The sequence below is a fragment of the Crassostrea angulata genome, chromosome 10 (assembly GCF_025612915.1).
Source record: "Crassostrea angulata isolate pt1a10 chromosome 10, ASM2561291v2, whole genome shotgun sequence".
Taxonomy (NCBI): Eukaryota; Metazoa; Mollusca; class Bivalvia; order Ostreida; family Ostreidae; genus Magallana; species Magallana angulata.
Window position 1 is genome coordinate 13372100 of NC_069120.1, and position 24558 is coordinate 13396657.

Genomic DNA, 24558 nt, shown 5'->3' on the forward strand with positions numbered 1-24558 from the left:
TATCTTTTCAATCAAGTTATAGCAAAACAATACAATTATTTCATGATATATCAAAATGAGCTATGATTTTCAAGCCGATAAAAAGATGGACAATAGAAGTATAGTTCTAATATCTTAACACAGCAATTGAACTATGCAATAAAAACAGTGGTACATTGTATACATCGTGTAATGCAAGTATGCTTCATAAACAAACCGCTCTTCTACTGTCCTAAAATTCGATTTAAATGTATTAAAACATGGCATGGATATAGCAATTCTTGTAAATAAATAAAGGACACAAAAATTTAATCACTAATAAATGATCGGGTTTGGACATATTTTGACGATTTTTTCCGAATTGCATCATATCAAACAAGCTCACTCCGACTTCACATTACATTGAATGTTTTGTAAACTATATTTGATAAATTCGTAAGTGATTGAGATTAAGGTACACGGACATACAAGTATGGACTACAGATAAAGAAATTGTTGTACGTCACGAGCCTTCTACGGAAGGACTGAGGTACACTGATAAAAATATAAACAGTATACGGCAGTCAACCGTATCCACACACACAACTTGACTTCGGCAGTCCCACAGTAAGATGCAACGCTTTATCACGTGAGAAATTGATCCTCAATTGTCAGCTGAGCACTATTAGGTCCCAAGGGGGACGGGAGGGAAGAAGGGACGTTACCCCGGAATGAGAGAGAGGCTGAATCGTACCCGGAAATGGCTCTACACAAGGTAAATATAAAGGGTTTGTGGTTGTCATCTTTAGTTTCACGATTGATTTTTTCATTTTCATTTTCCGTATCGATTGAAGCGTCGCGAGTTAGAGTAACTTCCCTTCTGTAGAAAGTCTTTTGTGTCCTGTCATCGCTAATTATCTGTGTGCCTCGGGCATCCTTCACCTTGATTATCGCACATTATCAGATGACCATTGTTAAATTTCTTCTGAAATAAGCTAAGGAATTTCTGTTATAGGATTACTTGTGGGGGGGGGGGGGGGGGTTCTGTCACTATGTTAGCATCAACACCAGTCCACAATAACACATAGTGTTTCACTAGCTTGAAATATATCGATCGATTATTCAGATATAAAAGTTAAAGTGAGTTTCATTTTTTTCATGATATTTCTAAATAAAAAGCTTTACTTTTTATCGTCAAACAAAAAAACCCCCGAATATTGCCGAATAGGTTAGTGAATTGCAAGCGTGCAACTACCTCGCCATATTTGGTATATTAATAATATATCGTTATGTAGGCGATTACGATTACAATAGATTTTCGCAACAGATGTCAGTATGCGATCGAAAATGAATCAATACCAAGCCAAAACATTGACTCTATGCATAAGCCGACTGTATTCTCTCAAATGAGTCATTCTCTGTAGCTAATATAAAAGCACGTATCCTGGATATCGTTTGTCTGCTATGCAACTGTATTACTAAATTAAAAAAAAAACGTTCTGTGAACTTCATAAAGCATTAATAGTTACTCATTAATATAACTTTTAAAGTCTTCGGTTTAACAAATACATTAAAATTATTGCACCTGGTTTCACATATTCATTTGGTTTAACATTTTCATATTTGACACTTTATTTAGCTGGGTGCATGCATGGCAACATCGATTTAATAAGCGATAAAGTCATTGTGTTTGTGATATACATGTTATATCATTAAAAACTATTTAGACTTTAAATCATGATGGGTATACATAAACAAAATAATTCTAAAAAAAAAAAAATCAATATTTTTGACTAGCCTTCAGCAATTCAATGACAGTTTTTTGAACTGGTTTAGCGAGGTTTGTTTGTCGGTCTACACTGGGAGATATGACAATTATACTAAGCCGTTTGAGATGGATCGCCTTTAAAATACGTTGTTTATGGAAAGGTTATAGGACAAGGTACCACAGATTTCCTGATTTGGATATTCAAGATACAGGCTTTTACGCTTTCAAAAATTTGGATGATCATATTCATATTATCTTAGGTACTTATACTATTATCTCCACAATGTGAAGATTTCCACTTAGTAATCTTATACTTATATTTTTATGTTATATGATTCTTTTTTATGTAGATAAAAAGTGTTCAATTGAAAATGTATAGTATGGCTTTATTTATAACCATTCAAATGCATTTTGCATGCTATTTTAATAAAAGTTCGAAATATTCTACAGTATACTGAAGCTCCGAAAAGAGCTTGGTAATGTACCCTGAATTTCTGGGAATTAACAAGAACAAGGAACAAAATATCAAGGAAAATTATATAAAATTGAGGAACGTCTCGTGTCTCCTTAACCTCATGTTTTCCGAGTCAGCCGACCTCAGAAAGATCAAGAACATTTCACAAATGGTTGATGTATGGTTGATTTAGAAAAATAGATAACAGAATCTCGATTCAACACCATCGTCGGATACCCACGGCTGATCGCGTCTTTTACTTATCACCGATATACACGACGAACACAGCACGGCCATGTCTTTTTGTTTTTATACTTTTTACATTTGAGTTATCTCGCATGCATTACCATCGTTTTTCCTTTTATTACAGGCAAAGTCTGATGATGAGTTTGAAATCATTGAAATGCAGGTAAAGTAATCTAAGCTGATATATATGTTGATGAGATATATAGCATTGTCATACATATATCACTTTTTATTTTTACGATTCGAACTTCTAGTAATTAATTCAATTTTGGGTCGATGAATAGTTTGATAAATAAAAAAAAACTGAATAAAGAGTACCGGAGATGTGATGAAATAAACCAAAATCATTTTTTGTCCTTTTTTGACGAATAAGACCAGAGAAAGTATCTACATTATTTTATTAATATATATGCCGAGGCACGTTTTATACTACAGTGTACAATGTCATGTAACTATTTCAGTTCGTTCTTAAAAGCACATAATTGTCAAATCGGCAATATTTTATTCTTTTCAACGTCATTGTTATCAAGCATACACTTATCAATAAGTGTTAAATAGACATGATTCTGAATTAATTTTACAATATGTAACTTTGTATGCAATATTTTTTGTTGACTAGGATGTAACGTTAAAATTTTTACCATTAAAACACATATTTGTTTCTAGGATTGTAAAGGTATAGATGAGGATGGATTGGAAATGACAGACATGAAAAAGGTTTGTATATTTAATGTTGTTGATAAGGAATGAATCCTGTGTCGTATGCTTTTCGAATTAAGGATCCTCGACACCCCGTGACTTCTACTTTTGATGACAGTACGTCACAACATGGCGATTTTAGATCATTGTGAAACAGTTTATACCACCATTATTTGTTGTCTATTCGTTTGGCGCAGTGGGTGTTCATTCAGTCTACCAACTCGCAGGTCTCGAGATCGAATACTGCAGGGGGTGTATTTTCATGAACAGCGGTAAAATTTAAAAAGTTGATTTTTTCCCCCAAAGTGAGATTTTTTGGGTCATTTTCAAGCCGAACACATGCTTAAAATCCATATCTTTAAGTAATTTAGAAGAATTGGCTTGCAGGCAGGACTTTTCCCAGGTGTATGGAGGACCCTTAACATTTCCTGATCTTATACTCGTATGTAGAATCTCTAATTTTAGAAATTCCTCTCTAATATTTGTAATCATGTATGCCCTCTGGACCCAAAATTGGAAATAAAACTATTATTATCCCGATGAATTTTTAGGAGTGAAAAACTTTTTTTTAGTATTTGACACCAGTACCAAACTGATAAGTCTTCATTAAAAGGAATTGACACTGGTACAAAGATTTTCATTGAGTACCCCGCCTTGTTTAATCAGTTGGTCTAAGATGTTTTGATTCTTCAGTGCAACACACTCCGGATGTCATCTCACAGATGACGCAGATCGACCGCTGATGCCAAAGATTGGCCAATAGTATGATCAGAATGGGGAAACAGAATAAAGAAGAATTAATCTTTATGTTAAGGCTTCACATTTATCCCTTTCAATATCAGATCTAGAGGCAATAGCATTCCGCGTAAACAATATTATAACAATTTAGTATAGTAAACTCGTTACCACTTGAGAGATAAACAGAAAAATAAAAGCTTTGTTTGTGTAGATGAGGGAGTGTTTCACTGGTAATACAATCGAACGAATTTATCTCACTGTTTGAAAAATATCATATCCGCTTAGTTCCACATTTCTTGTCACCGAAAGGCAATAAATTTGAAACTGTTCGTAAAATCTTGTTGACAATCATTACACACAAATGCAGACGATCAAACGCAACGGAAGAATACACGCTGTTATGATGCTTTGTTCTAAGATAAAGTAAACCACTTGTCTTGAAGAAAAGAGGTTGACGTGGGATGTAAGAAATATCAGCTTCTTCCACAAGAAAATTCCGCTCTGCAGAGACAATATTTCACTTCGTTTAGAAAGGGAAATTCCTTACTGTAACACAGTTGTTGAATACGTTCAACTTGTTTCGATAGAGAATTGCTTTTGCAATCTTTCTTGCCTTTCGCTCCCATTTCATTGAATGTAGCTCTCTTAATCTGTTTTTCTGCATTTTAAAAACGCACTAATCTTGTGTTATTAACAAAGGAAAATGTTTTGGATAACGTAGACCAGCACTAGCTTGAATTAAACAGCTGTTTTCTTACTAAAACGAAAGGAAATGAGTTTTAAGCATGCTTTAATGTATCCCATTTATCCTGTAGTTGTATAAGTGGCTTTTGTAAGAAAAAGCATGTGTCTACCATCAATACGAAATCCCAGAAGATATGTTTTTCTTTTCATAAAGAAATTGATGGTTCTAACCTGATTTAAATAAAATCTAGTATTTGTATAACAAAATGTGTGTTCACCGACAAAAATAAAGGTCTACTTTAAATATTGGTTTTGCTTGCATTGTACATTTGTACATATCTCTGTTAATAAGAAGTCACTGCTTATCAAACATTTCTCGGGCGTTGAAAGGTGGTCTTATATCGAAATGTTATGAGAGGGGAGTGAATTTAACTTGAAATCTTGATTTTCAATGGCAATCTTTAAATACCACAATTCACAATAAATTAAGGTTATATATCAAAGAAAATCAAAATATGGTTTACGTGGTTTTTGTTTTTTTTTTTACTTTTCGTGACTTTTTCTTGATACATCATCTGTAGCTTCCCTCAAAATGTGTGGAAGCAGCAAATGCTTAAGTTTTTCTTGAATCACAAAGGAACGTTGTTTGAGGAGCACACCTTGTGGCATCAGTGTTTGGCATTGTTCGCTTGAATAGGTCTCAAAGAAGAGACATCCAACACACCGACAATGCTACATGTATTTCCCGAAACGGACAGTGTTAATGTATCACCGTGATTGTTACTCACGTATGATGTTTAATTTTCCAATTGTGATGAAAGAAATGGCTTGTCCAAATTATCTTAAGTTTGTTGAAGTCTAAGATAAACTCAAAGTCCTAAAAACGCTAAAAGGTCGCTTAAAGGGTCGAATTCACACAGATGATGTTTTCATTTCCTCACCTTAGCAATTGGCCAAAGCCATGACTACTGATAGAACCTTATTTGACTTCTTTATTTCCTAATACCAAATGATATGAAATAACAGCAAGTAAATTTAGGATTTTAAAGATATGTACCAAAATCCAAATCCAAATTAAGTTTTTCAAATATCTTGTAAAATAAGACTTAGTTTTGTCAATTATGCTTATGTGATTTTTTTTCTTTCAGCCCAGATCGCCAAAGTCACCCAAGATACACATCTCCAGAACCAAAAACAACAACGAGTCAAGTCATAATGAAAATATCGAACTTTTGCACGAAAGACGAGACAAGCTAACTAATTTAGCAGCTTCCTCGGAAAACCTGGCAAACAAGGTGAATCTCTTCAACACTTACTGTCACGCTATGTCAAGTAATCCTAATCAGGAAGTCGACATCCTTTAATCACACATTGCGAAACGTATTATAAAAAATTGGTAATGACTTTCCCTGTGAAAATTCGAATGAAAATATATAATACTGAGTCTGGTCTATATAAATGTGACTTTGGGAAATTAAAATGCACACACTGTCTTTTAAAAGATTTTGTTTTAAAAGTAGAAATGATGTTTACAAAGGTTTAAAAAACACAGAGAAAGATCAGTATCAAAAACTAAAAGTCTACCAAAATCTTATTTTTTTTAACTTGCATGTATATTGTATGCAATAGTACAAACTATATGCCGGATAAAAAAACTGCATAATAACATATGAAAACGTTTTGCTTACAAAGTTAATGACTTTTTTATTTTTTATCTTCGAGGAAAAAGTTCGAAGAAAATAATTATCTGAGAATTTTCAAGGACTTTTTATTACGATATTCAGATTTTTTTCAACAGTCAATGATTTTCTAGAGGAACAACAGAATGCCATAGGTAGTCTTAAAGGATTTTCTACATGGAATAAATCTTGTCTATAATTTAATCTACCAGGAGCTATTTATATCGTATATTAAATTTCTACTGGTTATTTTTAATGCAGGAAATTATTTCTTCTCTAGGTAATAATATTTTATTCTCTCATATTTTTCTACGGCGAGACATACTAAAAATAAAGTAGTTATATATTGTACAGAATATATAAGAACATAAATGAATTATTAAAGGAAATTATTTTATACACGGCAACATATATATTCGCTGCACTGGTACATGGACGTGTCTCATTTTCCGGCATATTACAACTAATCCAATCATTGTCACAAGTTTTATTCCAGGAACTATTGAGATTTTCGTTTTGGGGTTACAGTAAACACAATTTATTATTAAAACACAACAATGGAACACGTTTTAATTTCACCAATCACTTTTTAAAGGGGCATGGTCACGATTTTGGTCAAACTTTATTTTTCCTTTTTTATTATTTACAATGCTTTAGAAAAGCATTTCTAATGATCAAATGAAATTTGAGAGTTAGTTGTAAAGTTATAAGCAAGATACAGGGCTCACAATTCATTGTAATGTAAACAAGGTTCGTGCCCTGTTTTTGTTTACATAGGCTCAATATACCAGTAAAAAATCTTTTCCAAGCTGATTTGTTCATCTTATTCATTTTAAGCATAAATGAACAGTTTAACACAGTCATTCATAGGTCTAAAATTGGAATTTTCCCTTCAACATTCAAAATGTAAACAAAAGCTTCGTTTACATAGCAAAGAATTGCAAGCCTTGTACATGTAACGTGCTTATAACTCAACAAATGACACTCAAATTTTGGTTGCCTATTAAAAATGTCTTACTAAAGCATTGTGAACATTAAAATCGGGGGAAAAAATTTGACCAAAATCGTGACCATGCCCCTTTAACATATATGTCTCTTGTAATCATTTTCATTTTGAACTTGATAGTTCCTAACATCATACATACTCACCTATCTTCCAGTGAGCTTACAACATACATAAGAAATATATCATACCTTAAATATCTTATAGGAAGCATGTAATACATGTACCTGTTACCTATTATACCTGAAATATCTATTTTATCTATCTATAACATTGTTCCAGACACAGCAATACCGAGACAACATGAAGGCTGTTAATAAGACCATGGCCAGACGGTACAGGTTGTCCAATCGGCGGCTCACCATCGTCATCGTCGTTCTCTCAGTTCTTGTGGTGGTTGCTTTGGTGGTAGCTGTGGTGGTACTCACAAACAAATCATAACTGTTCCATCAGCCTTCTCTTGCCTTGCCATACGGAATCCTTCGTAAGATACCAGCTTTTTTTTCGAATTCAATTTTTTTTAAATTTTTTATTGCCTTACACTAACTTTTTATCTAATGAATGAATGTTGTGTGCGGGTTTTTTATATTTCATTTTTTTGATCAACATGTAAGTGAAAAGTATTAACTCCAAGTTTAATACATGTAAATGTTAGCTTATCGTTTGGTTGTAAAGGTCACAGTATATATATAGGTGTCAAACTTGTAAGCAAAGCTTAGCTTTTTCTAATTGTGTGTACATTCAATAACTGGCAGTATGGTTATTATAATTATGACACATAATATATCTATAAAGTTCCAATGGTTGCTTAAACTTTCAATATTTTACAATGTACATAATATGCAAGTTTACTCATTTTTACATTAACGTTTATATTTGTGCAATACAGTTTTTAATATTTGTCGAATTCTAATGTGTTTTTTTCTGAATAAAGGGTCTGTTTATAAAAGGTTTTTTTGTTATTCCATGCTCTGGGTACAATGAGGTGACCAAATATGGTCGGGGGATGATCAACTTCAATAGAGACCGAAGGGCTTTATGATAGATTTGACCTCGCCCGACCGTATTTGATCATTTCATAATATCCAAAGAATTATTTCTTATTACTTATATTTACGTGTATATAATTATCAGCAATTTTACGATTAAATATTAAAGCAATCATTTATGAGCTGTATTGAATTATACATTACAAAGTTGAATTCGTAGTGTTATCACAAACAAAACACTTGAAAATGTAAATATTCTTAAATAATACATGTAATACGGGCAGCGAAGAACAAAATCCGTATTAATGTTTCTATATACGACGAAGAAGCAGAACCATCAAAGGAATCAACTGACAACACATCACGTGTAAAATTCTATCTAATATTTGTAATTAACATGCGTTTTCAAGATTAACATACCACTAGTTCTATTAGTTTTTTTAGCGTTTGTCGAAAAGTTTGATCCATGACTACCTAGAGAAGACAGAGGCACAATATTGACTGGCTATGCTTGAAACGGTTTTCAAGACATTTATAAAACATTGAAACGAATTCAGAGCAAAGTAAGGACGGAATATTGGATCTGTTTCATAGTGTGCAGGTGTCATAACAGTATTTCACTGAAGGTTCACGTCAAAACATGCAAGAATATATAGTAGAATTTAATACTGTAGTGCAACCTGCAGGCACTGTACACTGGCGGTGCTTATCTTGTGGGATAGAAATTGTCAATCAAAAGCTTCATTTTCTGATGAGTATGCTAATAGGGCGCCGACACTGCAAGTGGGGATTGTGGAATGTGAGGAGATAACGCAAACCATATCTCGTTTAACGTAAATATTTTAAAATATTATTTGATTTTTTTTGAAAGTGAAATATATTTGATAACATGTTTGGTTATTTTACCAAAGGAAAATGTGTCATATGAATGCAATATAAAAATAATTACATGTCTATAGTAAAAATTAAGATGAAAAAAGAACATTTACTTTTTAACGTTCATGTACAATATCAAACGAAAAGAAAAAGAGGATACATCAAAAAAGTCATTCTGTAAATGTTTTCTTGTCTTATTGATTTGAAAATTTTTCTAATCAATTCTTTTTAATAGTTCACAGATGTTCAATATAGATTGGAAAATAAATGAACATGTAGATATTATTTTTAATATTTGGGTTTCATAATTATGTTTACCTCGATGATAACATAAAACAGGTACACGTGTTCATTAACACCGTTTATTGACTTATCGAGTGTTAGTCGTGGTGTTTCATTACATAAACCATCTGCTCCCTCTGTCTATCACATTGCCAAGAAAGACGAATGCTGATTTATCCTTATATTTATTCTATGATGCTACAAATACTTTTATCTTTTTCATGATTTCCTTGAACAAATACACAACTGTGACGTACCTCAAGTGCTGCCATTGAGAACAAATTTAAAGTTATTTTATCAAAACTTTCACAGCTCTCTAAGATAAAAGAACAACTCCTCCTGAAAGATGAAAATAAAGTACAGCACAGCGAACGTATTTCTTTACTGAAACTTCGTTTATTGCTCATCAGATAAAATAAACATCATTCTTCTCATTGAAAATAAAACTATTAACAGTTTACGAATTTAGTGATACATTAAATGGTTTACTTTATGCCCCTTGATTTGATATAAAGATAATTGCACTTGTTTTTGTCACTTTCTTCTTTTATTTGACGTTTTGTTTTAATTGTATATACTTCTCCAAACGCCTGTTTCTTCTCTTTTTTGTATTTTTAACGTGTTGTTTTTCTATTGAAGTTAAAATAAAAATGCGAATTCGTGATTCATTTATCTCGATTGTAAGCTTTTTGGTTTTGGATGCTCAGTTATGTGTATAAATGAACATCGTGCTTCAAGGTAGGCAAATTATAGCTTAGACTTCGAAGTGTAATGAAATATACCTAAACTGTTGAAAAATCCTTCCGATCTGTAACATTAAAGGTCAGAATGTCAATTTAACAAATGATTTCTTGATTTATTGTTGTGCTGATATGCAATAAAATATGCTATATCTAGCAAAACAAAAAACAAAACGAAGTTTGCCTACTATTAATATCATTTGATTGCATCTTCATAATCTGTAGCAAGTTAATTAATGCCAGAAAAGATCTTAGAAAAGAATGTAGGATATTAAAGAGACTGAAGATAGATAACAATCCATATCCTTTTTAATATCACGATTTCATTAATGGTAAAGGGCTCGTGCGGAGGGTTTTGTCAAAACAGGGTATTTTACCGTAAATTTGATTATATACAGTAGTAACATACCGAATTTCTAGAGGAAATTTGATTATATACATTGCAGTAACACCCCGCACGCTTCTAAAAAAAACTAACACATAATTTATACAAGTGTCTGATTACAAATATTTGAAATCGGATTTTTAACCAAAATTTTACACAATTTGCGGAGAGTTTGGACAAAAAAAATCATGCTTATAATTGTTTTTAAAGTTACGTTGTGTTTTGCAATGACTACAAATAAATGACGATTAAAAAACAGTAATCGTTTCACTTTGCCCAGAAATATAATTAACATAAAAATACATTACTTATATACAACTTGTCTGCAACAAAAACTCTCTTGCTTGGATAAAATAGAATAGAATAGAAACTGGATAATATCAGATAGGTTCCACAAGGGGTGTGATACGGATATGAATTAGGTCAGTGTTAACAGTTTTAACAAAGGAAGGCAATACGGTTATTGTACAGTTTTGAGCTGTATTTTATATGAAAACCCCGTGATATGTAATCTAACTTTGGTTGGAAAGGACCGTATCGGGAAAATGCACTCCTTTTCCGCATGAGAAATTAACGGTCAAAAAATTCGCTAGATTAGGTCAAAGAAAAAATGCTGTTTATGCCCTGTACAAGAAATTTTTTACCAAAAAAGTTTTTGACTTGACCTTGAAAAAAAAACCACTTTGTTTAAGGTCAATGAAAACCCTTTTCCCAGAAGTATTCTATGTGAATTTTTGTGCTAAATTGAGCGGATGGGGAAAATATATTTTCAAGACAAGCAAGAATGTAAAACTCATGGACGGACAGACAAACAAATTACTTTTAAGAGAGAAAGAAGCAAACAAAGGCATGATGGGACATTTTTACAGTAAATTTATTCCAATTTTCAATAAGGTATTTGGCAGCAATGGGTAAGGAACGCAAGGAACCAGGAAGAAGGAACTGACATTGAAGTATTTGCACATACGCAAAAGGAGAAACGATGATGAAGGTGGCTGACTACACCTTGAATTAGTTTCTCAAATCAGATGAAAATTACTTTATTATGATTACTTTATTATGAAAGATGGCATGATGCACAGATGTACAGAAGTCAATTAGGCGAAGAAATATGCAATATTGGATATGATTTTCAGACAATGCTTCAGTAAATATGAACATAACCCCACGCGGATTCGAACTCGTGATCTGCGGTTTAAAAGCCCGATTCTTTTACAACTGAGCTACATGTATGATGATATTCAACCAAATCGATTGGTACAAACAAGTTTACAAAATATAATCATAAATCGCCATCTTGTGACGTAGTGTCACAAAAAGTAAAGTTGGCAAAACATCAGGATATTAAAAATAGAACGTTTCCATTTAAGAAATGATTTGAAACGGTAAGGAATGAAACCGGGAAAATAATTCTGACGAAGGGGTCAAAGGGGACTGACTGGATACCACCGAAGATAGGAAACTTTCAGAAAATGTAGCCTTTTCCTTCCTAGTAATTTAACGTGAATTAAAAGTACAAATCAAATAAGCCAAAAATAATCGGAAGCAATGACCAACTCTTAACTGAAGGCAGTAAACAACCACACTAGAAAGTTTGGTGTCTTCATGTTAAATTGGGTTGCTGTGGTTTCTGGCTGACAATGTGGATGGCTTTACTGAACGTATGAAAATCACCTTATTCTTGCAAACTTAAACAGTTATACAAAGTGCCTGTTTTATTATCTATTGTTAATCTGTTTTATTTGCTATTTTAAAGTAACCTATGAAGAAATGTTTACGTGTCCTCCCAGCCTTATATAATAAACTGCACCATTCAAAAGTGCGTATTCACAAAACCTGACACAAAGTCACTGCATCACGCACTCAGATATACCTTATTGTCAAATTGACATTTCATTTGATATATTGATAGATTCAAATTTAAAGTAGAGGCCCTTTTCAAAAACTATATATTCTTATTTTAACAACCGTTACATGTTTTTGAAAATCACTGACATTTCTCTATACATGAATGGGCAACTCACCAGGTATGTGTACACGAGTTGTCAACTTGAAATCTTTCTCCCCCAAATTTACGTGCTGGTATTTTATCTTATAGCGATTGATGTTGTGTAATCAGTTATATTTAAAGTGAAATTTTAATCATTTTTTTTTAAGAGGTCAATGTTTAATTTCTCTACAATTGTTTGCGAATAAAGAAATTAAATAGATAGCAGAAGATTATCAAAACCAACGAAATGAACGTAAAGAGGGCAATGAATAAAAAAGGTCCTTGAACCATATTTTATTGCATATCTCTGGTTGACGTTTTAACGTTTCTGCCCTGTGGTATACTAAGTCAACTTTTAATCTGGTGACGATGCACTAATACACAGGAGAGTCGCCGCTATCAATAGGGGCCCACGTCAATTGTTTTCCTGTGCAGTGGAACTTTCCGTGTTACATATACACACCAATTAACCAGCAGAGAGGATGTGATCAAAATTGCAACGCATTAAGTAGCATTAAATTTGGGATTTAGAATGAATTCCAAACAAAGGTTATAGAAACAAATTTTTCTGATGAATGTTTTAGCCCATACCCATATATTTCTTTTGATCTAAAATAACCCCCAATGATACTAGCGGCCGTCTTTATCATTACTTCGAACATCACTTTTATCAGTAGGGAAAAGAAAACCGATGTGTTGTTTGATTCAAAATGGGACATTTTCTTGTCTTTTGAAAGGATTTTATCCAATTTTGCTTCCACTAAATGCCCATTGCCATCCAGAGTGATTGGGAATGACAGTGATAAGAGTATTTATTGGAAAAGCTAGTGCTGCTTGTCCATGTGAATACCGATCGATTGTGTCCAAAGGGTCAATGTATAAAGAAAAAACATTACTGTATTTCTACAGGTGAAAAGGCTTCGTTTAGCACCATATTGCAACAAGTCCATTTCCACCAAACCAGCTTTGATATGATAGTTGCGCCATACTGTTTTAATGTTGCCGATTCATTGGCCAAATTTGTTTAAGTACGAAAACAAAAAATTTCAAATTGTGGATAAATGAAACAAATATATTATCATAGTCATTTTATCCGGATATTTTTTTTAATCAAACCAATACTTATATGATTCTTTCTTTCTGTAAGTCATGCATATTACATTTAAGCGTTGACTGTTTATCTTTAGATGGCATTGGTCCTATAACACACTAAACTAGCATTATGAGATAACACATTACGTAAGCTATTATGTTTCCAATATTTATGAACAAACATGGTCGTAAAATGCCAAATACATGTATGTAAGTGTATAAGGTTACACTACATTCTTCGTTTTAGAACTACAATCTCTAATGCCAGGAGGCAAAATACAAGGGAGCGATTCGACTTGTATGGGGATTATATGAGTGGGGGAATACTAATCTTTGCTCCTACTTGCAGTGTCATGCCATTCTAATATTCTAATAATTACTGTCTCAATCAGATATTTTTAGAACAGTTAGACGTTTAAAATATGTAATTTACTAACTAATGGGGAAATGCCCATGAAATATGAACACATTATGAATTCTACAGTTGACGATAAATATCATTTGATGATAAGTTCCATCAATACCAATCATCAATACCAATCGAAAAAGGGTAACTGTCCTTTTAAAATTTAAATTATACATGCAAGTGCATTAGACTTATTGGAATAACTATTGAGGAACGGAGTTAAGCGTTTTGCTGAAAACAACTATACGTATGCTTACTAATTATCCTCGCAATTTGTCATTATTTCAGATTATTCAATTTATTCAACCTCATCGGTTCCACTTCATAAATACCTCTATATTGCCGCTCTGAAAATACAAATTAATCATTTATTTTTTTTATTTTTTAAATTTCGTAATTCTTTGAACCTTTTTAATCAGCATATAATGATAAAGTAATGAATATCTATTATTTGTTATTGCTACTGTGAAATTCTTTTTTTTATTATTGCTTTAAGACATCCGAGATCATGATACATCTGTACATCTACACGTAGCTTTAATTCGGGTTGTGGTTTATTCAAAGAAATAGTGACCTTGGGGGATTTTTTTTACAGAGTATATCGATTTAAATGATAATTCTTAATAATAAAACTCTGTTTGTGTAGTATGTTTAAGATTATCTTATTATAAGCTGGTTTTGAAACTAATCAATTGAGGTCAGCAAACAAGCTTTGAAGGATGAATATTTTGCACTCCAGCACTTGTGTTTTTTTTAAGTATTATTGTCAAACAAACGAAAGAAAAGTCGTAAATTAACAGCTGTCGATTTCCATTTAAGCTGACGTAAATCATTACCCATAATAATTAAAGATCTGTTTTTATTAAATACATATCAGTATAATGCAGATCGAAATCAAAGACAAAATTTCAAAAGAAGTCGGTGCTAGACATGTGGTTAGAGGTTGATGAATTCCATTTTTCCTTTTGTTTTGTTTTATTTTGTTTAAGACCAATACAAACCTTCAAAAGAAGTCGATGTTAGAAATATGGTAAGACGACGATGAAGTTCTTTTTCCTTTTGTTTTCTGTATCAATCGTATTGATCCTAATACTGATATTAAAATTTATGGCATTCTAATGGCGACTGATCTGGTATTATGCCGCTGTAATTGGAATTTATAAGGGCAAAGTGTGTGAAAACCACTGTCTGTATTTATCGGAGACAGCAAACACATTGCATCAAGTCTCACAGCATGGGCAGAACAGGGACAACATATCGTGTTATATTCAATTTTCATGGAAAAATCATTCGTTTCCCGTAATTATTTAGGCTTTGTGTGGTTTATGGACGATTTTATAACACCTTTAACGGTCCATAGGCCGGTATTACTAGCGATTTTTGTATTAAAATCTGTCAGACGTTATTTACATGTTTTGTTTGTTAAGGCTCTACAAAGTCTGATTAAACTATAAAATTAATGCTTTCCTTGGCGGTTCATATGGTTATGAAGATATTTAACATTGCAGAAAAAAATCTTCAATGTCTATCAATAGCTGTATGTTACATAGAAGTAAGAAAAACTTAGCCATATGTAAATCGTAACTATTATAACCATTTTTGGGAGTTGATTTTAATCAACTCTCCTATGCAGTTACTCTGACAAACCGAAAGTGAAACCGAAAATAAGTTTTCATCTTTGTTTTTTTTTTTTGGAAAAGTAAAAACTATAAATGCCCCAGCAGGATTCAAGCTTTTGACTTACAGATTTATAGTGAACGCCCTTATCCAATGCGCTACGCTGTTGGGTAATTGGACAGAAAATATTTATAAAACTATACTTGTTTTATTGTTCATTTTGATAGGAAGTACGTCAAAATTCGAAGTGTCCCATACCACTTTTATTACATGTTTCAATCGGTAATGGATGAATATATACTATAAACCAATTTTTATTCGCGACGACTTTATTTTACCGTATATTAACTGTTTGCGCGACTATTATTCGCGATTAGACTTGAGGACTATATTGCAGCAAGAAATTTTTGCGACGAAGAAGCTCTTGCGAATCCCGGGAAAATTTGTCATATGCTGGTTAACAGTATTTAACATTAGAATAATTTCACGAGTATTTTGAGAACTACATTGGTGAGAATTGGTCAAGTACAACATTGGACTAAACAGCATTCTATCTAAATTCCTGGTAGTACATGCCTATTTGAAAAAAGTACATTTGGCAATTTTTTAAGTTTACATGAGTCATTAGAAATGCAGCTTCTAGTAGTGGTTAACTTAAATCATATTAAAGACAACTAAAGAATTACAAATAAAGAGCCCATTTGTCGTTTCTATTTCTGTCAACTAGCTTTTCTATTATATCCAGATTTGTTTTTCTACAATGGTCATGGTTGGAGAAAACTGCATTATCTCAAAGTGCCGTTTCTACAAAAGGATTATAATGTCCCTGTTATTTCTATATGGTTATTTGTAATGTCTGATGAATAGTTCTTATCCTCTTGCGCTACGCTTGATCAAAGGTACCAGAAAAAACTAACTAAATTTGTTTAGCCTATATCTGTTAGATTCTATTTTATCTAGACCGTTTAAATGCTTTTTAAATAATTATAATACACGTCACGCAAATCAAATTTTCTGATCTGCTTTCATCTAAAATTGTGATCCGCTGACATGCACTTTTTAGAACAAACATTTCGTCTAAATTACACAGTTGTATAAAGCAGTCCAAATTTGCAAATCGGAAAAGGTAGTAAGCGGACTCACAATGATAGCCCATGTATAGGTTTTTACGTCAGCTTTCATTTCCATATTCAAAGGAACTTTCAAAAGAAGAGGCGTCTCAAATTGTCTATTATAGGTTTGTACTCGGAAAATGAATAAAAATCTTAAAAAATAAATATGCATTACCTTTATTGATATAGCAGTTAGATCAAAGAACAGTGAAGACTAGACGATATTAGATGTGGGTGATTTGCATGGCAAAAGAATATAGATCAAAGAGCTTCTTCTTCACCTATTATAAGAACTAATTATACAGTTAGCAGGACTCTGTTTATCTCATTGTGTATTTTCTTCTTCTCTATCACGAATTGTAATGATATCGATATAATTGTCCTCTTGTTAACCAGCATCGTCTTTACCCATGATCCGGGGTCCTTGCAACGTTACTATGTAGTGCAATTTCACTGGGATCTGCAAGTATGCCTATCTAAATCTGCGGCCACAAGGCGAGCGTAGTTTTTTTTTCTCAATGCCAATATTTTTCCCCATTTTTAGACGGGGTCACGTGACCCCGTCTATTGGTTTACTGTCAGCCGAAGTCTCAAACCAGAAGGCACGCGTAGAACACATGAATTGGGTCTACGCGTAAGAAAATAGTGCAGAAAGTTTTCATGCATTTCAGTAAATATGTATTATAAAAACACGCATTAAATCCTTTTAAGTCCTCTGTGTATAAACAAAATTCTATTTAGAAAATAAACAAATAGTTTTATTGATCAAAATATTCTTGCTCGGGTTCAAATGTGGAATGAGGCCCTTTTATTTTTACGTAACTGAATGCACAGCGCCGTTGACGATTCAGTTGGTGTACGAGCTCATTAATCTATAGAAGAGGTTGAAGGTTGAATCGAAATTAAAGTTCCCAAACGCCATGTGCCATTTTTGAAAGTTGTGAATTTTATTTTGACAATCTTTCACCTTAATACTAACAAACTTCAAGCGCAAGCCGAAGTTAAAATCGGGACGGGTTATACACAGATGTTTTACAAATTAAATAGGTGTTTCATTGGCTTCCAGTCTACTTGCGGTATGACTGCTGTTCGTCTCTAAAGGAATTTTGTACAAAGAAAGTAAAAACAAATCTGAATTCGCCTTCTCGTTCGTTGGGTCTTTAGTTGGTTAAACTGAATTTAAATTTTAAACAATGCATTGTAAGCAAAATCTATAATAGATTATACATTTTGGAAGACTTAAACATCATATAATATATACAATCTTATCGATTGAAGAACCAAGTTAAATGTTAATTTTCATGTTTTCCGGCTTAGTTGGAATCAGGCTTGGAGTGAATTACATTGTAAAATAATGCATTACCATTACTTCATGAATTAGGGCATTAAATTACCATTACCATTACACATGTACTTAAGTTTCTTGAAGTAATGCATTACATTACCATTACATGAGTAAAGTAATGCTTTACCTAAAAAAGTAATTTAACTAAATAAAGAGTTTTTGTAAATATTTCATAAATAAAACATGCTTAAAATATTTAAAGGTTCATGTTCATGTTCACTATCAGGTTCAAATTTAATGACTTATACAAGATTGCTGTTGCACTTGTAGTTCTCAAAGTAAGGTTGGTCCCGTAACATTTACACGCTAATTGCAGGGTTGACAATCTCTGTAATTTATGTCTCTGATTTTGGAGTATGATTTTAAATGAAAGGAACAGTTGTATCGTAATTCGTGTAGGTGATGCACGAGTTTACACAAAAAAGTAGTAAGTGGCGAACGGATTTATTTTTACCTATTAATTTTGCCTGAATCACAAATGAAGAAAATCGTGTCAGATTAGTCGGTCTTAAAAATCAAAATGGCGACCGTGACAAATCTTTTTATTGTCAAAAATCTTGGAATCTTATTGTTAAAAAAAATATTTCTAACGTCAGGTGCCTGTGTCTGTTATTGGTATACAAATGTTCACTTTGTTTGTTAATTCAGCAGTTTGAGAGTTTTCGGGATTTTCATAAAACTTTTATAACGGATACCGTCCGATTTGTGGATTTTCCCTTGGATCACAAAATTGAATAACTCTAATGATTAAAATTATCTACTTTGATATAGTTGTTTGATTTTCCCGGTTAGTAGTAATTTTTAAAATTTTTCCTTGGGGTCTTATTTTACATAATATACCGTTGTGTCAATTTTCTATATTTATGAAGGCCGGGATTGAGTAAAATTTAGACAAAGTATTAGACAATTGCAAAAAAGCCGAATTAACATAGATTGTTACAAATAATTCAAACTCATATATTTTGGAAGCATATTTGAGGAAATCCATGACAATTACAAATTCAAACTTTCAAGACCCCGTTTTTCAGTACTCTCAGTACTTTGATTTCATTAAGGAATATACATGCATAAGAAAGAGAAAGGAAATACGGAGACTTACATTGAGTTTGTCTTAGATTTATGCTTTTGGAGCCAGGGTTTCGTTTCACAAAATTGTCTCTATATTTGACTGGCTTGTTGCCGTCGATTTCTTGATCTACAATGCACTGCATTGTACAATGATTATCATTTCTTACCAAAAACAGCCACAACGTCCATAAAGTCCTTAAACGCCGTCCAAGTTTTTTCAATGCCTAAAATTTTTTTATTTTTAAAACAGACTTTCGAATTGATTGATAAATGGAGGATCTCATTTATGATATATTGAACAACTCACATAGTCAAAGAAAGTGTTCTTGTTTAGTGTTTTCCTTGGGTAATGATACAAGTACCAAAACACGTCTATATATGTGCTTTACCAAATGAATCACTCTGTGTAAATATTTAAAGAAAACATCCTGGTTTCCTCATTGTATGCTAGATGCCACTTATTTTCTTAATATTCTTTCTTTGTAATTCTCTTAGAACAGCATTTCCTGTTTACAATTTCTTCTTCTCTTTGATTATCTACATTAACCCAAGGATCACTACATTTTTTCATAGTTATTTTTTTATGTTATATAATACTTTTTCTGTTTATATGTCACACAAGGTAACTTTACTTCAGAAATCATATAACATGACTTGAAAACGCTTTTTATTTAGCACAACTTTGCTAGCAGTGTTAAAATAATTCACAGATGCAAATTGAACCTACTTTGTCATTCTCGCTATCTTCTTGTGTATCTGCCATTAAACATAGTAGGAAATGTTTTGCCTCAAAGGTTCGTTGATTGTAAAGGTAATATATCATGGTTCAACCACTGATAATATTCCTACATTGACTGCAATGCTAGACTAATGTCTTTCCATCATTAGGCGGTGGCCTATTTCACACCTTTTAGGAGCTGAATCATTGAGAGTAATTTACACTGTTATAGTTTCTATGTCTACATTACATGATTAAACTAATAATTTTCAGACTTTTATTAAGGGGGCTATGATGTAAAAGATAATATATGTTGTTTCATTAAAATCAAGACGGACGATTGCATGTACAGGTATTGGCTTTCATTTTATGCGTTCTGTGATAGCTATCACATCAATTATTTGTATTGTATCTTGTCAATCAATGCCCTTTTTCTATTTTAGAAATGATGCGAATGATTAATGGGGATAATGTAATAACCTACCCTCACCTAAAACTTTTATGTTTAATTTTTTAAATGTTTTATAACTTTATCACATGTTAGTTTGATAAACAAAAGGCCCTCAGACCTTGACGGTCACCTGAGTCCCATAGCCCTCAGCCTGACTCGTCAAAGAGTCTTATGTTTGCATTGCAAGCTTCAAAATAAGTTCTTAGACTACTCAGACTGTAACCCTGCTATTATTGTTTGAGTGTTGAAAAATATTCCCTCATGAAAGGGGGCTTTGGGGCTTCAAGTATCGGAGGAATCTCGGATTTTCTAAACTTTAGCTCAAGGGGCCACTAAAATTTATAACAATTGGCCTTGTTGTAAGAAAATGTAAAATTGTTAACACACGACGGACGACGCACGACGACGGACGAAGACCAATTGCAATAGGTCACCTGAGTGAATCAGGTCACCTGAAAATAAGAAATAAAAGATTTTTCGCAATATGTTCATGTAAGATTTTTTTTAAATTTGAATATATGATGCGTGTGAAAGGGAAAGTGTGTTTTCTCTGCAATATACAAAACTCTCATATCCAAAAGCACAAAAAAGCATTCTGTAACATTTTTTATGTTAATTCGAGGTTTCCACTACCGTGCGATCTGTTACGAATAACACGATTGACAAATCGTAACTATACGTGGAAATTGTCTATTATTTTAAGGTAAGGTACGAGGTGATGTGAGTCGATGTGTGCTTTTGCGATTTGTTGAGATTTGATATCGACGCATATTAACATATTTTAAGTGACGTGATCTGTCATGATCCTATCGCCAGTTTAGATACGAGAAAATACATCCAGATAAGATTGTCCAGATATAATTCCCAATTAGATCTCGGTCTGATTCGAACATCATGACATGGTCCCCGATTTGAGCAGCTTATGTACATGCATATACGTTTGTATACATTACGATACGTTCGTCACGAACCGATGTGCTCTCTTGTGATGGAATATGATGGTGATGGCGATTCATTTCACGATCAAGATGCTCCAGATTGACACGATTAGGGGACATTATTGGGTGTGGCGTGCTTCGTACGATGCAGTGCGATTTGATACGATGAAAACGAATTATTAAGATTGAAAATTAAACGAGTTGATCGTAGAAAAGTTTTTGACAGTCAAAAAATAATGTTCGATCAACGATTGCCAAGACATACCTCAAGATCTGGTAAGATTTTATGCGATTACTACAATATCTTCTATGTTCAATCGCTGCAAATCGTGATAGTGGGAACGTATTAGTAGGTACCTTTTTGAAAGGTTCTGCGTAAAATACGAGTAATATGTTATTAAATGTTATGTCACTATACGCGAAGAAGAAAAAAAAACTTAAAACGATACAATCAAAACAAATGATTAACAGTCACTATAAAAAATTAAATTGCAGTTTATGCCTTAGAAGATTCACAATAAGATGTCTTTTTCAACAAAAATTTGCATCATCTTATTTATAGCGAGCGCAGCTCGCCGGCGCGCAGCGCCGGCGCGAAGCGAGCTCTACCGGCAAGGCGTGTGTGAATAGAAAATTCGGACTAGTTGCACATTCATTCAACGGATTTTTTTGGCGTCAGTAAATCGGACCAGTAATGCCTTGTTTTAATCGTCCCAGTAATTCCCTGTAAATATGGTTTCCCATTTCACACTCTCACGAGAACAAGATAAAAGACTATGTACATCATGCATTGTAAATAAAATAATTCCATTACATAAGACTAACAGAGTTGTCGTTCATTCGAGTGACGTCACAATGGATTTCTTGCACATTGATCCCACAGAATTTTTCGGAGTCAGTAAATTTCGACCCACAATGCAATTTATCAATGTCGGACGATCTCACTAGACTTGATTCCTTCTCGCGAGAATCAAAGTAAAACTTTTGAGAAACAGATAAATTGTGTAATTTCATGAATATCATGCTTTTTAAGTAAACAAAACAGTATATTTCACTTAGTTTTTTTTCCAGGGTTTTTCAAAGAGACAGATGACACTTGACCGACGTCAACTTTGACGTCACAATAAGGGGAAATTACTCTAAGTAGTTATTGTAAATCTGCTGGAATATAAATACCAAAATCTTCTCAAAATCTTGCAAAGCTAAAGAATGGGGACATCTTTTTTTTTTTTTAATAGGAAACAGTTGTAACTTGCTCTCATTTGGATGAATGCTCACATTTATTTTATTCACTATATATTTACAGTAATTAATTTCCAGGAACGTTTTTTAAAAGGGGGCGCGGCAGCATCATTCAAAAAATATTTACAAGTAAAATGAAATTCTAATCCGGGTGAGGAATGGTGAGTGCGTAGTATGCATTTAGCTCTTTAACTGCTCAATGGTATCTTTATTTTCACATTTATTACATCCTCCCGGGGGGGGGGGGGGGTCCAAAACCGATTTTCTTATATGATCAGCAATTATTTTTTTTAATACGTAAATTATATTTTTTTTTAAACGGGGGGGGGGGGGGGGGGCTCTATGATAAATCAATTTTTTATATGTAAGTTTAAGAAAAATGTCTGCTGCAAGAAAAGAGGAAATAAACTGCAATAAACATTATGTTAAAATCGTTATTATTCAACAACATTGTAAAAACTGAGATAAATTCTATTTAAAGAAATAAACAATCTTATAAATTATGAATTATGAAAATTTACAAGAAAAAATAGGCATGTTTATATTTTATTTTGCATTCAAATTCATTTACGTTACGTTGATACTTTTATTTTTATTGATTTATCATAATTCATTATTTGATCAAATGCTGCGCTCGCCCCAACGGTCGCACCGTAAAACATATATTTGTTTTAAGTTTTATAGTAACATTATTAAATAATTTCAACTACTTTTACCTTCAAAGATTGTAAAATCAATATGTTTGTTTTTCGGCTTTCTAGCCAATAATTGTTCCAAATACCAGGAAAGAGCTTATTTTTCTTTAATGCAAGGCGGTTTTATGTTTCTTAGTTTTGTACAAGCAAAGTGTTTTGAATGGCTGAAAGAATATACCCCAGTGCATTTTGGGGAATGGTGAAGTAAATTGGTTATCATCGATATCATTTTCACAGCTAATGTATCTTTAAGTAAAACCTATTAAGGTCCTATTCCTTGTGACGCCTTTGGTGAAGTTGACAGACATTGGTGCTTTTCATTTGTCTTGAACGCTATGGATCTTTTACTTATAGCAAGAAAGGTTTACATACCAAGATTTTCTAAGTCACTTTATATTTTTGTCTTACATTTTAACATCAGAATAAGCAAAACTAACTGCAAAACATAAGCGCTTTAAATCGTAAATCTTCAGACGTGCATATATATATATAGATATAGATATATATATATATATATATATATATATAGATATATATATATATATATATATATACACACACATTTTGTTAGTACTACTAAATACATTTTACACGTAAATAGTCCTTATTATCAACTTATGTCAGGCGTCTTTATGGTTACAAAGGACAAAGGTGACTGGTGTCCAAGGTTGATTTCTGAGTAATGTCTGAAAAGATTTCGTTTCTGCTTTTAATACGCATATGAATACGCACGTTAATTGGATGGCTGTTTGCAGTCAAGATGACTCTTTTTGGGGTCGAACGAATGTTTTTTCATTCACTTGTGTTTTCACTGCGATTACAGTATAGAGACTTTATTTTGAACTGACAGAAAAGCACTTTATAAACCATAGTAACACACGTTTGAATTGTTAGTATATATAATATATTCGTTTCATCTATCATTCACTGTGAATGATTATGCGCAGGATCAAAATATTTCATTGTCAGTATATACAAAGTGGGTTCATGATTAGTTTACTGTGGCAATTAAAAGTCATCAGTATTATGCATGTACTGTATACCAACATGACAATATTCTATGATATGTATATAAAAAGGATGTTCGTTTAAAACGGGTTTGGGTTTTTTTATCTGCTCGTAAAGGCACATTTTACTTGCATAAAACGATTAGGTTCAAGCACGACGCCTATTGTACAGCTTGCACACTCTCCTGTAAGTTTTATGACGACAGTATTACTATAAACTAATCACGTTTTTATAACGTTGACATTGCTGAGAAAAAAAATCTTCTCCAAATTAGTTTTCTTATATTAAGAGTTACATATATAATTTATATATTATCTCAAATTACATCATATACAGGGGAAATGTTTATTTGTAATACTACTTAAATGTATGTCA

At 32.6% G+C, this 24558-nt stretch overlaps 1 protein-coding gene across 1 annotated transcript; it reads left to right on the top strand.

Moving 5' to 3' along the window:
* Positions 1-503: 503 nt before the first annotated feature.
* LOC128165816 (uncharacterized) lies at positions 504-8178 on the top strand. The gene is made up of 5 exons (XM_052830661.1): positions 504-733; positions 2551-2589; positions 3093-3143; positions 5696-5842; positions 7512-8178. The coding sequence occupies exons 1-5, from the start codon at positions 719-721 to the stop codon at positions 7668-7670; spliced, it is 411 nt and encodes a 136-aa protein (XP_052686621.1). The 5' UTR covers positions 504-718; the 3' UTR covers positions 7671-8178.
* The last annotated feature ends 16380 nt before the right edge of the window (positions 8179-24558 follow it).